Source organism: Bos taurus, chromosome 5 (genome assembly GCF_002263795.3).
Source record: "Bos taurus isolate L1 Dominette 01449 registration number 42190680 breed Hereford chromosome 5, ARS-UCD2.0, whole genome shotgun sequence".
In the NCBI taxonomy this organism is placed as follows: domain Eukaryota; kingdom Metazoa; phylum Chordata; class Mammalia; order Artiodactyla; family Bovidae; genus Bos; species Bos taurus.
Window position 1 is genome coordinate 51869986 of NC_037332.1, and position 15319 is coordinate 51885304.

General features: G+C 38.3%; 1 protein-coding gene across 1 annotated transcript in view; it reads left to right on the forward strand.

Moving 5' to 3' along the window:
• The window catches only part of TAFA2 (TAFA chemokine like family member 2), a 564942-nt gene that overhangs the window by 509286 nt on the left and 40337 nt on the right, over window positions 1-15319 (forward strand). Inside the window, exons 3-4 of the mRNA XM_002687401.7 lie at window positions 5401-5553; window positions 6626-6750. Of these exons, the coding sequence (XP_002687447.2) occupies window positions 5401-5553; window positions 6626-6750 (278 nt within the window). The remainder of the gene's footprint in view (window positions 1-5400; window positions 5554-6625; window positions 6751-15319) is intronic.

Consider the following 15319-nt stretch of genomic DNA (forward strand, 5'->3'; position numbering starts at 1 on the left):
ATACGTCCTCACAGACTGATATCCTTTGCTTTTGCTCATAAGTCTAGTTTTCATTTCATTGGCCAAAGCAAGTTCCATCACCACATCTAAATATAATTAACGGGGTGGAGAAGTACAGTTTTTCTTGTCAGGCAAAGTAGAAAAGAATTTTGACATTGGGAAGGGGAAACCAGATGCAGATTTTTCACCAACTTTCTTTTCCAACTTATGATAAAATCTCCATATGACAAAGATGATAGAATGGCCCTGGTGGGTAATGCTGAAATGGTGTTTCTTGTCTCAGGGTAGGGACCCATGGAACCTCACTGTGTGCGCCTGTCTTCTGTGGTTCTGTGAGAGAGAACTGAACCAACATCTGGCTCTCCCTGAAGCTGTCTCAGATCAGTGCTCTGCCTAATAGCATCACTATCTTAAGAAACCCTAATAATCTCTTGTCTCTGGCTTCCATTTAAAGACCTGCAGGACACATCCCATCATCCCTATTGGAGGTCCAAGCATCCCAGGTAGTCTGTCATCACACAGATGTTTATTTCCGTTTTGTGCTATAATCCCACCCCTCCGTTCATTCCACTATGTCTTCTACAGTTTACCGTGTGCATCAGCCAGCTCCCTGCCAGGCATTCCCACCACTCCTTCCCAGTACATTTATTCTTCCTCTTTGAAATACATATTTCATGTTTTTTTTTCTCAAACATCTCTCATATTTCATAGCAAATGAGATGACATCAGATATGAAACTGCATTATCTTCTAACCACCTAAACGGCTCACACCTACCTGACTAAATTCACGCATCCCACCTTCACTCTTGTTAAAATGGATTAAATGTCCCCACATGAATCTAACGCCAACCCCACCACATGCCCTGCATCTTAATTCTTTTTTTTCGCCTTTCAAGAACAGTTTTTTAAAATTACCCTCTTTCTCTTCTATATTGTCATTTTCTTTTTCTACTAGATTATTCCAGCAAGCAAGCATGCTTTTATGGCATCCATTAAAAAAAATTTCCCTGACCCTTAGACTCATTCCAACTACTGCTTCATTTTCTTTTTCCCTTTACAGAAAAACTCCTTGAAAGAAATTTTTATAATTGTCTACAGTTTTGCATCTCATTCTTTAATAAACTTACTTTAATCATGCTTTTATCTCCATCATGCCATTAAAATGATTTTCATCTGGATCAAGTGCTAATAATAGCTAACACAGAGTGCCTGCTATGAGGCGGGGAATGCTCTAAATACTTTGTACATATTAACTCATTTAGTCCTCTAACCAGTCATATGAAGATAGTGCTATTAATATTCATCCTTTAGATATGAAAAATGCTAATCAGAGATAGTTGCTGACTTGGGCAAGGTCACACTACTATTTAGAAGAGCTTAGATGTGAACCCTGGAGAAGGAAATGGCAAACCACTCCAGTGTTCTTGCCTGGAGAATCCCAGGGACAGGGGAGCTTGGTTGACTACCGTCTATGGGGTCGCACAGAGTCGGACACACTGAAGCGACTTAGCAGCAGCAGCAGCAGATGTGAACCCAACTACTTCTTGCCTAGAGAATCCCATGGGCAAAGGAGCCTGGTGGGCTGTAGTCCATAGGGTCTCAAAGAGTTGGACACAACTGAAGTGACTTTGTACACGTGCACTCTGGTTTTGGAGGCTCTGTTTGAGCCGCTGCACCATAATACTGCTTTAGTAGACAATTATTTTGCTTTATTTATTAAAGCTTTCAGCAGCATTTGAATAACTGACCAATCTATGTTTCTTGAAACAGTTTATTCTTTAGTTTTCCATGCCTTGTCTCATGTTCTTTTCCTCTTACTTCATGTTCTGCTTCCCAATTCTAGAATTAGGTTCTAGACTATTATTTATCTGCTTCTCTATCAGTAGTCTTTTCATGGTAATTAGTCAGTGTATGACTTTAAATATCACCTATTAACCTAACTCACTTAAGTGTTTATCTGCAGTCCAGATCTCTTTCCTGAACCCCACTGTGTAAATGATGCTGCCTGATTTACACCTCTCCTCCAGTGTCTTATAAGACTCTCAGACTTAACAAAGACAAAACAGAAGCAAGCAATTCTGACCCAACCCAACTGTTAATAAACACCTCTTTCCCAGGCCTCTTCTATCTTCCAGAACCACCAACTTTTAATTCCTTAGGACAAGCTTAAAAATAATCTTTAACTCCTCTTTCTCTCACAGCTCACATTCAGTCCATTCAAACCAACTCTACCCTGAAATACCTCCTCATCTGGCACTTCATTCCAACTCTTAGTCTAGTCTGTGTCCCATCCTTCATCTCCTGAACTCCTGTAGCCCCTTCATGATTGGTATCCCTGCTTCCACTCTTGCTTTCTTCAGTCTTTTCTCTAAAGAGTGGCCTGAGTAAACTCCTAAAGCATTAATGAGATGATGTGCCTGACTCTTTGTGACCCTGTGGACTGTAGCCTTGCCAGGCTCTTCTGTCCATGGAATTTTCCAGACAAAATTACTGGAGTGGGTTGCCATTCCCTTCTCCAGGGGATCTTCCTAACCCAGGGATCGAACTCAGGTCTCATGTATTGCAAGCAGATTCTTTACTATCTGAGTTACGGGAGAAGTCCTAATGAGATAACATATCCACTCAAAGGTTTTGTCTTGTAATGAGAAAAAAATTCAATCTCTTTACTGTGGCACACCTGCCCCTAAGCCATTTCCCTCTGTTTCTGACACATTGTCCTCAGCCTCTCAGTTGTTCCACCATGGTGCAGCCACACTGGTCATCTTGCTGCCATTTCCCCATTTCAGAACCATGTCATTTGCTGCTCCATCCCTTTGGAAACTTATTCCTTTCTTAGCTCTTCATCATGGAGGCTTCCTTTCTCATCACTCAGGTCATCACTCAGATTACTTCCTCAGAGAGGTCCTCCCTGAGACTCTTATACAATTCTGCCTTCTCTCCCTGTTTGGTTACTCTCTATCACATTACCCTATTGCATCTCTTTTAAGAAGCTAGAAAATCTACTGTTTTCTTACTTAATTATTAGTCCCTAAGGATTATTCGCTTTCTCCACAGGCGTATGAGCTCTTTGAGGGCAGGTCTCTATTCATCTTATGCATTGTTGCATCCCCATTACTTAGAACTATCCCTGATATGTGGTAGTAACTCAATTAGAGTCTGTCATACAGAGTGAAGTAAGTCAGAAAGAAAAATAAATATCGTTTATTAACACATATATGTGGAATCTATAAAAATGGTACAGATGAACCTATTTGCATAGCAGGAATAGAGATACAGATATAGAGAACAGACGTGTGTACACAGGAGGGGAAGGAAAAGGTGGGATGAACTGGGAGATTAGGACTGACTTACACTACCATGGAAGGACTGATCATTGGAAGGACTGATGTTGAAGCTGAAACTCCAATACTTTGGCCACCTGATGCGAAGAGCTGACTCATTTGAAAAGACCCTGATGCTGGGAAAGATTGAGGGCAGGAGGAGAGGGGATGACAGAGGATGAGATGGTTGGATGGCATCACTGACTCAATGGACATGAGTTTGGGTAGACTCTGGGAGTTGGTGATGGACAGGGAGGCCTGGTGTGCTGCAGTTCATGGGGTGGCAAAGAGTCGGACACAACTGAGCGACTGAACTGACTGACACTACCATGTGTAAAATAGATAGCTAGTGGGAACCTGCTGTATAGCACAGGGAGCTCAGCTCAGTGCTCTGTGGTGACCTAGAGGGTGGGACAGTGGGTTAGGAGGGAGGTCTATGAGAAAGGAGATATACATATACATATAGCTGATCTGCGTTGCTGTACAGCAGAAATTAACAACATTGTAAAGCAATTATACTCCAGAAGAAAAGGGAATAAGTGAGGTTCAGTGTAGAAAGCAGTACTTTGACCTGCATATTACATAAAGCATTCAATAAATTGAGAGAAAGTGAATCATTATTAGCTAAGAAAATATTGTTGTCTAGAGCACAAGGAACAGAAATTTGGCTTTCAAGTTTTTACCTTTTGTAGAGATAGCCTTCTGCTTGAAGCACATACAGAGAAATCCCTGTTTGTATCTACCATGGCAGAAAAACCTTCATGACATTGGAAATGGTACTTGCTTCTTGCAATTCTTTTGAGGATTATGTGTCAAAGCTATACCTGAGTCTCTTGGTCTCACATAGGGAAGGAGGTGGACAGTGAATGTGATCTGTTCTCACAAGAAAAATCTAAACAGTCTAGTCTGAGTCCCTGCTCAGTGGTTCCCCATCTCTAAGGGGAAAATTAATATAAATGCATGATGTCCTAACCTTATTTACAAAATGGGTCTTAATATGTTTATAACATTAAATAACTTCAGATGTCCTACTTTTCTATTTAAATCTCTGTTTTTATAGCAATCACATGCTTTAAAATTTCTGAAAACATAACATTTCAACAAACGTTTGATTTTAAGCTGTTTTTTTATTTTTAGCAGATGGAACTTTTGGTTTATCGTTTCACAGTAGGGTTACTACTTTGAAGAAGATATGCTGGGGAAAAAGAAACAATGAAGGCAAACTTGAACCCTATCCTAATGTGATGAGTGGGGTCCAAAAATGTCAATCACCTCAGCAGCTGGGTAGCCTTACTGTGAGGCTGAGAAAACGGCCAGTGGAGCCTCACAGCGTGTTGGACTGGGTTTTGCCAGGGCAGATATAAGTCTGTCCACATTCTGGCTGTGGTTGTTGCCATTTGGTGGCAGTTGTTCCCTCAGGCAAAATCCGCAGGAATGATCTGTGGGTCCTGAGACTGGATGGGACTTTCAGGAAAATGGCAGCAATTTAAAAAAATCACCCAGTTAGTTCATTTCCAAGAAAACTGAGCAGAAGAATGTTGAGGAGGTGGGTTCCCACCCTCAGACTTCCTAAGTTCTGAAAAGAAATTCCCTTCCTGACTCTTAGCCTCAACCCGAGAGAGAATAACCTAAAGACTATCACCTTTATCAGCCCACCCACTTTGAGAATAAGGCTTGTCTCAGCCCCAGTAGAGGGCACTTTGTCTATGGAGTGACCCTACTTTGATCAACATATTGAACAAAAAGGTGTTAAAAAAAAAAAAAGCCACATGCAAATAAATATGTTTTTGATGGCACCACATATTGCCTCTATATTTCAGACTGTTTGTTCTAACAGCTCATTCTAATCTAGCCACTAACTGTTCCTGCTTCACCAGGCATTTACTGATAGAAATGGTCCTACCACATTTAGCAAAGAAATCAAATCTGCCTTATGGAGTCAGCATCATTGTATTTCTAGTTTCATGCATGGTGGACCCTTTATAGAGCTATATTTAATGCACTTCTAATTAAAAAGGGAGGGAAGTATCCAAAGCTTTCTCAGTGTTGTCTCATCTTTTGTTTTTGTTTTGTGTGCAGCTCACCATGTTAAAACAGGCACTTGCGAAGTGGTGGCACTCCACAGATGCTGTAATAAGAACAAGATAGAAGAACGGTCACAAACAGTCAAGTGCTCCTGCTTCCCTGGGCAGGTGGCGGGCACCACGCGAGCTGCTCCATCTTGTGTGGATGGTGAGGCTTTCCATTGCTCTCATGATAGTGTAACTGGGGACTGCATAGAACTGGAATCTCACAGTGATTCTCAGTTCTGGGGTTCATCTGGGGGGCCACACCATCAATCATATGGTTGGCATGAGATCATTTGAACAGCATTCTGAAATTTAAAATCCACTGAAAGAAGGTCTAAGGACTTGCACAGTCTTATAGCAAAAGGCACTATAATCAGGTTCCAAGAAGTCCATGTACTTCTTACTTTGATACCATGAAATACTGATTTGCTAGTGGAGGGCCAGTGTGTATGTTTGTGTGTGTAAATTAATTGGCAAAGGCAATATAAAAATAGATGATTAAATAGTTTGGGTCCTTAAACCCATGGATGGTTCTTAAGAATGAAAAAATAAATATCATACATATGAATGAATGTTTAGTTGTGGATAGAAGTCACATGAAATATTTTTATAGAGATTCATCAAAATGTTAATTTCTTTCTTGGAGGATTCACCGAATAGGATATAAATATTTATGTGGATCTGTATAATTGATGTGATCATAAATAATATTTTGTTAAGTGCTCATATATTTTCATGATGCATTCTTTGCAATGATCGTTACTGCCCATAGTTTAAAAAAAAAAAAAAAAGACATCAATTTGAATGCCTTCCTGATTTTAGTCTACTTGGGGGAGATATGACATTGATTCTAAAATATTGATTCTAAACTGGTCATAGACTCAATTTCTTATATGTTTATGTCTATACATAAACATAATACTACATCCACATAATTTGTTTCTAATATGCTAATTTCAATGAAACCTATGTGTTTGTATGAAAAACCCTTCAAAAATGTGCCTATCATTAACAATTCTGTATTATACACTGAACATATATAATAATATTTACCCTCTTAAAGTTTTAAGTATTCTTATCACAGTAAAATTTTTTAAAATTAAAAATATTTTTAGTCAGAAAATCTATAAAAATTTACTACCTTTGGACCAAAACAACAAAAAAAAGCATGCACACCCAGACAATTAACAAGCCCAAATAGAAAACCTTGAATTGCTTTTTTTTTCAATCTATAGCTTCCATAGTGGAACAGAAATGGTGGTGCCATATGCAACCATGTCTTGAGGGAGAGGAATGTAAAGTTCTTCCAGATCGGAAAGGATGGAGCTGTTCCTCTGGGAATAAAGTGAAAACAACTAGGGTAAGTGGACAGTCAGTCTGTGAAAGTTAAAGATCGCTGAATTCATAGAGCATGGAGCATGTGCAGTGACCTCTTTAAGTGGTTGTAGGATTGAGAGGGTACAGTTTTACACGGTACATTTTTTCCTCATTTTCTCCCTATTCATTTTTTCATAGCACATTTTTGTTTCACTCAGAATAACATCTGTAGGTTGCCAACAACTGTCGTGTTACCTAATAATTAAATACTGTTTATTCCTTAATGAGATACTCACAGTAATGTGAACCGCCTCCGACTCCTGCTGGAGGATGCATGTTAAATGCTGGGGAGGTGACCCTAATCCCTCATTCTTCTGATGGATAGTAATCTGAATAAATCCTGAAAAAAAGGAGAATTTATTTATGATTCAATAAACATTTCCTAGTTAATATTCTTTCATTTTTATGAAAGTAATTCTTTTGACCTCCCTAATTTCTGGATCAATAAATAGTTTTCTAATGGTTGCGTTTGTAATCACTGTAATGAATTACCTAGTGGAGTTTTCAAATCTCAGGGTCAGTATAAAAGGAATGCTCTTCAGATGGTGATGTATTTCACTTTGCAATGACTGATTTCTGGGGAGAAGTGAAAAATACTTTTATTCTTTGATTTTCTAATTACCTCCAATGGATATTGTAGACTGGCAGAATTTAAATTCTTTGTGGAATCAGCAGATGAAAGTTCTGTCTTATTTTGATTTTTGCTCTGAAGGGAAAGCTGACTATTGCTTATAATTGGATAATTGGGGACTAGAAGATAATAATGTTTTATAAAAAGTAACATTAAACTAGAGGCTAGTTAGGGTATTATTTAACAATAGCAGTTTCTTATTTTTTTTTTTTTTTAAATCTTGTCTGGACATATTCAAGAGGATTAATTTAAAATCCCATGAGATATATAATGTTGAGTAATATCTTTAGTGTATTTTCTGTGTATTCAGCCATACACAGAAGTAACCAAGTTTATAATAAATAGTAACGTTATATTTTGTCAAATGAATCATGACTCTAACTTGTCAGTTAAATGCTGACACTCCTTTCTAAAATCCATGGAGGGCATGATCAGTTAATTAGAATAATTGTATTATTCAGTTAGCACATGATATAACCCATATTGATTTGTTAAAATCATTCTAGCAATATAAAACTTCCTTATAAGCTACTTATAGCATGAAAATCCACCCCCCCAATTATTAATCCTTGGTCTAAAATAACACTCATGGAAATGTGTGAAGATTTGATTATGAAACAATTTTTTTAAAGTAGTGATTCATCTAACATCTATGGTTTTCATCCCTTTTTATGGCTGAGTAATATTCCATTGTATATATGTACCACAGCTGCTTCTTTATCTGCTCCTCTATTTATGGAAATTCTGGCACCCCACTCCAGTACTCTTGCCTGGAAAATCCCATGGACGGAGGAGCCTGGTAGGCTGTGGTCCATGGGGTCGCTGAGGGTCAGACACGACTGAGTGACTTCACTTTCACTTTCCACTTTCATGCATTAGAGAAGGAAATGGCAACCCACTCCAGTGTTCTTGCCTGGAGAATCCCAGAGACAGGGGAGCCTGGTAGGCTGCCATCTATGGGGTCGCAAAGAGTCGGACATGACTGAAGTGACTTAGCAGCAGCAGTAGTAGGTTGCTTCCATATCCTGATTATTGTAAATAGTGCTGCAGTGAACATGGGTGCATGTATCTGTTTGAATTATGGTTTTCTCTGGGTACATCCCAGGAGTAGGATTGCTGATCATATGGTAGCTCTAGTTTTAGTTTTTTAAGGAATTTCTGTGCTATTCTCCATAGGGGCTGTATCTTTTACATTCTTACCAACAATCCAAGAGGATTCCCTTTTCTCCACATCTTATCCAGAATTTATTGTTTGTAGATTTTTTTGATGATGGCTATTCTGACTGGTGTGATGAGATATCTCATTGTAGTTTTGATTTGCGTTTCTCTAATAATTAGTGATTTTGAGCATATTTTCATGTGCTTGTTAGCCATCTGCATGTCTTCTTTGGAGAAATATCTGTTTAGGTCTCCAGTCCATTTTTGATTGGGTTGATTTTTTGATACTGAACTATATGAGCTGTTTGTATATTTTGGAGATTAATCCTTTGTCAGCTGTTTCATTTGCAAATATTTTCTCCCATTCTGAGGGTCGTCTTTTCGTTTTGTTTATGGTTTCCTTTTGCTGTGCAAAAGTTTTTAAGTTTAAATAGGCAGAGTTTTGAATGGACCTGGAGATTGCCATACAGAGTAAAGTCAGAAAGAGAAAAACAAATATTATACATTAACACATACATGGAGAGTTTTAAAAAATGGTATGATTATCTTGTTTGTAAAGCAGAAATAGAGACACATATGTAGAGAACACATGGATACCAAGGAGGAATGGTGGGGAATGGAGGTAGAATGAATTGGGAGGTTGAGATTGACATATATATAAATACTATGTATAAAACAGATAATTAATGAGAACGTCCTATCTATACAGCACAGAGAACTCTATTCACGCTCTCTGGTGACCTAAATGGGAAAGAAGTCAAAAAAGGGGATGTATGTTTATGTATGGCTGATTCACTTTGCTGTACGGTAGGAGCTGACACAGCAGTTTAAAGCAACTATGCTCCAATAAAAAGGCTCTATGTTTTTATTAAATGAGTGGATAATGATGAAGCTAACATTTATTAGATACGTAAAATATATGTCATATACTGAAAATGTGCTTCATGTGAATTAGCTTATTTAATCCTCTTAATAGCCTGGTAAAGAAGGTAATATTATCTCCTTTTCACAGCTGAGTAAGTCAAAGCTTTAAAATGTTAAGTGACTTCTCAAGGTCATATAACTAATTAATGAGAAGTTAGGGTTCAAACTATACATTTTTTATTGCAGAACCTAACCTCTGAACCCATAGTTTATACTAGCTCATTTAACTTATATAACTGTGATTAAAACTTACTATAATTCTGTTCAAGCAGACCTTTAAAAATATTTTTAGCTTTTCAGAACATTGAAATGAAAAGGTCGGGACCATGTGATCTAAATTCTTGTAATTAATTCTTTCACAAGTGTTGCTTTACTCCCTGTTTGGCCATATTATCAAGAGTTCAAATAAAATTGAGTCTCTTCTTCACAAATTCTTCCTAGTGTAATTAAACAAGATGGATAAAAGACTGAGTGCTTGTGAGTAGGGAAGACCACATCTAGATCCTCTGGTTTATTTTAATTATAAGTTTATATAATTAATGTACTTATAGTGGATTGCCCTTTTTATTTTTCCTTCATCTCTTTTGCCCTGGAGAACAGCTGTAAAACCTCCTGGAAGACACTGTTGAAAGGTTTCATGAAACAGTAGATGTTTGTATTAAATTATGTTTTAATAATTCCTTCCAAGCCTAAGAGTCTTTGATTCTCATTTAAAAAGGAAAAATCATTATATATAAGAGAAGATAAAAGGCTTGAGAGAAGGAGCTTCTTGATTATACAATCAAAGTAAATTATTTTTATTTTTTGCTTCACAAGTAAAAAGATTGCTGGTGAAAATGAAGCTACTTAGATGTTTTCACCTAAAGGAGCATCATGGCATTTCAAATGGCTGGGCAAAATGATGTTAAATTATGAATGTGAGTTTGGCTTACACAACAACGTGGGTGAATTTCCCCGAAGCCCCAAAGAAGAAAAGTTCCCAAGGTCACCAGGTTGTTATTGTTCTGCCATCTCTGTTGAAATAGCCCCAAAAGTACAGGAGATAAGAAAAATTCTTGAAACAGTTCTGGCACATTACTTTACCCATAGTGAAAGTGTTGGATAGAGGTAGGGTCTGCCATACTTAAATAGCAGCAATATTGTTGAGAAGAAATCTGATTACTGTTCTAACCACTGGTATTACTATCCAGTTGAATAAGGTAGCCATGACTGTGGGGAGCCAACAAGCCCTTGAGGCCCTGATTTGGCAGGTCCTAGCCACAAATGCGGAGAAGGCAATGGCACCCCACTCCAGTTCTCTTGCCTGGAAAATCCCATGGACAGAGGAGCCTGGTAGGCCACAGTCCATGGGGTCGCTACGAGTCTGGCATGACTGAGCGACTTCCCTTTCACTTTTCACTTTCATGCATTGGAGAAGGAAATGGCAACCCACTCCAGTGTTCTTGCCTGGAGAATCCCAGGGACAGGGGAGCTTAGTGGGCTGCTGTCTAAGGGGTCACACGGAGTTGGACACCACTGAAGTGACTTAGCAGCAGCAGCAGCCACAAATGGGAACATCTAGAAGTTAAGCAGGAATAGGTTATAAAGTAACTGAAGAGCTGCTCTCAGCCAAAAGCCATTTGGGTTTCTTATGCAGAATATGTTGATCTTGTGGGATTACACTGCAAGCAAAATGGCTCAAGAAATGATTAAAATTTGCAATAACATACACCCTCCCTCATAATTGCCCATATCCAATCTGGAGTACTCTGGTAAATTTAATGTTAGAAGAGAAGCAGTCAGCCAAAAACATCAATGAGGCTTGCTTGGCCTCAGCAGAGATGCATGATACTTTCCAGAATTGACTACAGATCAGGGGCTGGGTGAATTCCTCATTTAAGACTAATTTGGAACTTACATTGTACTTCCCATAAATGCTAATTATATCCTCCTTCTGTCTTTGTACTAGATTCAGGAAGCTTATTGTTATAACCCATTTTCTATTTGTCCTAACAAGGGGAAAAGGCATAGCATAGACAGGCCTTGTTGGAGCATCAATATTTTGCATACATGCTTTCAAAACTTCAAACATTTATGCAGAGAAAGGAGGATGCAACATTTGTTTCCCAAGCCCTACTTCTCACCTAAAGGTAAAACTTAATGACTGCATACAACATCTGTAAGCATCTAGTGTATTACTTTAAAGAACTCCTAAGTTAAAAAGAAAAGAGCCATGAAAGGCTTTTGATTTCGAACTCACTTTCAAAGATAAATAATAAAGAACTTTTCAAAGAATCATTAATAAAAGAATAGTCTTTCCACTGTGAAAGAGCACATAATTATCTGCTAATTATAGAATAGAAAAGTAGCAGAGGGGAAAGGTGCTATAGAACATGTAAGAGTTGAGAAAAAAAAATCTTTGATAACATTGTTGGAATCCTCAGAAAAAATAGACTGTGGTTCATTTCTTTTAATGTTTGGATATACTTTCTCTGTGGAATATCTCCTAAAAGAAGTCACATTCTAATTTTAGGATTTACAGCCCTTCAGCATTGGTACAGATTTCAAATTTCAGTGGTCACACAGCTCTGAGGTCTGTTTCTTACCTAAGGATAAGTGAACTTGAGTTGATATTATACAAGAGTTTTATATTTTCATTAAAGATATTATCTTTATGAATCATGAATCCTCATATGCCTAACAAGACATTTTCTGAGTAATTTTTAACTAATTGGAATTCTTTCATCTTTACTCGTTTACTTAAAATGCCTTAAACAGATAAGAACTCTAATTTTTTAACATCACTTCAAACATAATGGATTTTAAGGGCATAAAATATGATTTTACTTTGTTGTGTAATTCAATGAGAATCAACAAATATTAAAAATTTCCTGTACCTAAATATTTTATGGTAAAAATGCTCATATTATAATCAAAGCAACAAAATCAAATATGAAAATATTTACTTAGCTCTTAAAGTATGCTGGGTACTCTGCTAAATACATTGAAGGTATTATCTTATTTAATTTCCCCAACTACTGTAGTCACTAACTAGAACACAAAGATATATATATATATAGCATGTTGCCTGCCCACCAGGAATATGCCCTTGAGTAGGGGAAAAAGTAGTATACAATTGCATTATTCTTTTGCTATCCATATGCAGATCACTAACAATAAACATTCGGAGAAGGCAATGGCAACCTACTCCAGTACTCTTGCCTGGAAAATCTCATGGACGGAGGAGGCTGGTAGGCTGCAGTCCATGGGGTCGCTACAAGTTGGACACGACTGAGTGACTTCACTTTCACTTTTCACTTTCATGCATTGGAGAAGGAAATGGCAACCCACTCCAGGGTTCTTGCCTGGAGAATCCCAGGGATGGGGAAGCCTGGTGGGCTGCTGTCTATGGAGTCGCACAGTCAGACACGACTGAAGCAACTTAGCAGTAGCAACAATAAACGTTGGAATCTACTGGTAAACATAAGTCAAGAATAACATTATTATAATAATAGGGATAGCATAAGCCTGTAGTTCAGCTTCCTCATCTGCAGAAAAATGAGAATATTGATCTAGATTCAATTTCAAGTTCCTCTAACCACCATTTATTCTTTGATTCCTTGTGCCAAGGACATTTCCAACTTCTTTTCCAGCTAAATTTATATGACACTAATAACTGGCTGATATCAGAAGATAAATAAGTGCTAGGTTTTTCATCCTCTCTCTCTAAGGGAGAAAAGAAATAGCATCTTAGGGTGCTTGGCTGATTACAGTCTCCAGTCACCCCTTTCCAGATGCTGCCTGATTTTATACCAAGACTTGATGACTCTGAGTTGGTGGGTCTGAATGGTGTCCAGGGGAGCAACTCCAGGTCCAAGGCAAGGCAAGAACACAGCAAGAGAAGAAAGGTTCATTTTCTCACTTTAAGGTGGTACAATTTGTGTGAATTATTCAATCACAAGCTCCCTTCTTGACTTGTGAATTTAACATAGACTTAGGGTAGTATGGTCTTTTTTTGATCAGCCCTTTCTAACAGACACATTCGTCATTCTTTTGTCTTTATCTCACCTCTGACCAGGCCCTGAATTGCATTCTTGTCCATGTCCATCCATGACAGATCATGATGACTCTTAGGGCTGTAGTTTTCAATTATTTTGATGGGACCTAAGTAAGAAATACATCTTACATTATGATCCAAGATATATACAACACCCACCCCAATACACACACACTCATATACCCCACACTATAACTAAAATTCTGATTTTTGTGTTTTATTTCCTTCCTTTGTTCTCCTTTCCTTCATTCTTCCCTCTCTTCATCAACCCCATAAATTGATTTTTATAACCCAACAAGATGTTTCAACATGCAAGTTGGAAACCATGACTTTAGAAGTGGTGTTTGACTGCTGCTTGTGTTGGCTGCATGGAAGTGATAGCCACTGCTGACTTGCAAAGATACAAGCTATTGAATAGACAGTTTTCAAGTCAATTCGTGTTTTATATTTTAAATATTTTTTGTCAATATTTTGGGGTAAAAATTTCACAAGATCTTTTAAAATATAGTTTTCATGGGAAAGAATGTGTATACTGTATCTGTTCTTCAATTTAGCAAGTAATTATTGTCTTTTATTGTCAGGTATTATTCTAGGTTCTAGTGCACATTGGCCCAGATGGTAAAGAATCTGCCTGCAATGCAGAAGACCGAGGTTCAATCCCTGGGTCAGGAAGATCCACTAGAGAAGGGAATGGCTACCCACTCCAGTAGAGGATTCTGGCAGGCAACACTCCATGGGTTGAAAAGAATCAGACATGACTGAGCAACTAACACTGTCACTTTTCTTTTTTCATAGCACAGCACAGGGGAAAACAGACTGGATCCCTGGCCTCACAGGGCCTAGATTCTTATAGGGTGTGTTGATTTTTTACTGTTGCCTTAGCAAACTTAGTGATGTGAAGCAACATCCATTACTAATCTGTAGGTCCAACTTCCATGCCTGGCTATTTTTCTGCTCTGTGTTTCATAAGGTTCAAACCAATGGGTTCTTCATCTTTTCCCAACAGGGCTGTTTTTTTTTCTGTAGGCTCTAAGGGAAAATCTGCTTCCAAGCCCATTCAGGTCATTGGCAGTTTGGTTCCTTGTAGATGTAGGAATGAGGTTTCTATCCCTCTGCAGCTGGCATCTGGAAGACTCTCTCACCTCTATCAGAATGCCTGCTTTCTCTATCACATTGCCTCCTTCATCATCAAACCAGCCAGGGCGCATTCAGTCTTTCTCACACTTTGAATCTCTCTGACGTCCTTATTCCCCCATTTCTCCTCTGTCTGACTCTTGGGCTTTTAAAAACTCAAGTGATTACATTAGTCCCACCCAGATAGTCCAGGATGATCACCCTATTTTAAGGTTAGCTGATTAGCAACTTTAATTACCTAGCAAAGTCCCTTCACAGAAGTACTAAGATTAGTGTTTCTTTGAATTCCTTGGGGACAGGAATCTTGGGGATATATCTTTAGAATTCTTCCTGTCACACATGGAGAGACAAAATAAAGATAAATGAGTAAAGTATATATTAGATGGTGGTAGATGCCATGGGAGAAAGTAAAGCAGGGAGGAGAAATGGAGAGTGCTGAGCCAAGGGAGTTTGCATAGTGGAGTCTCAAAGGAGATATGAGGACAAGCCACATGACTATCTAGAGGCCATGCTTTTCAGGTAAAGGGAAGAAAAAGCACAAAATACCTGCCATGGAAGCTCCCCTGGGAATATCATATTCAAGAGATAGCAATGATGTTAGTGTGCCTGAGGGGAGTGAGCAAGGGCAAGTGGTCACATTTTGATTAGAAAGGTAATATGAGGCAAGTC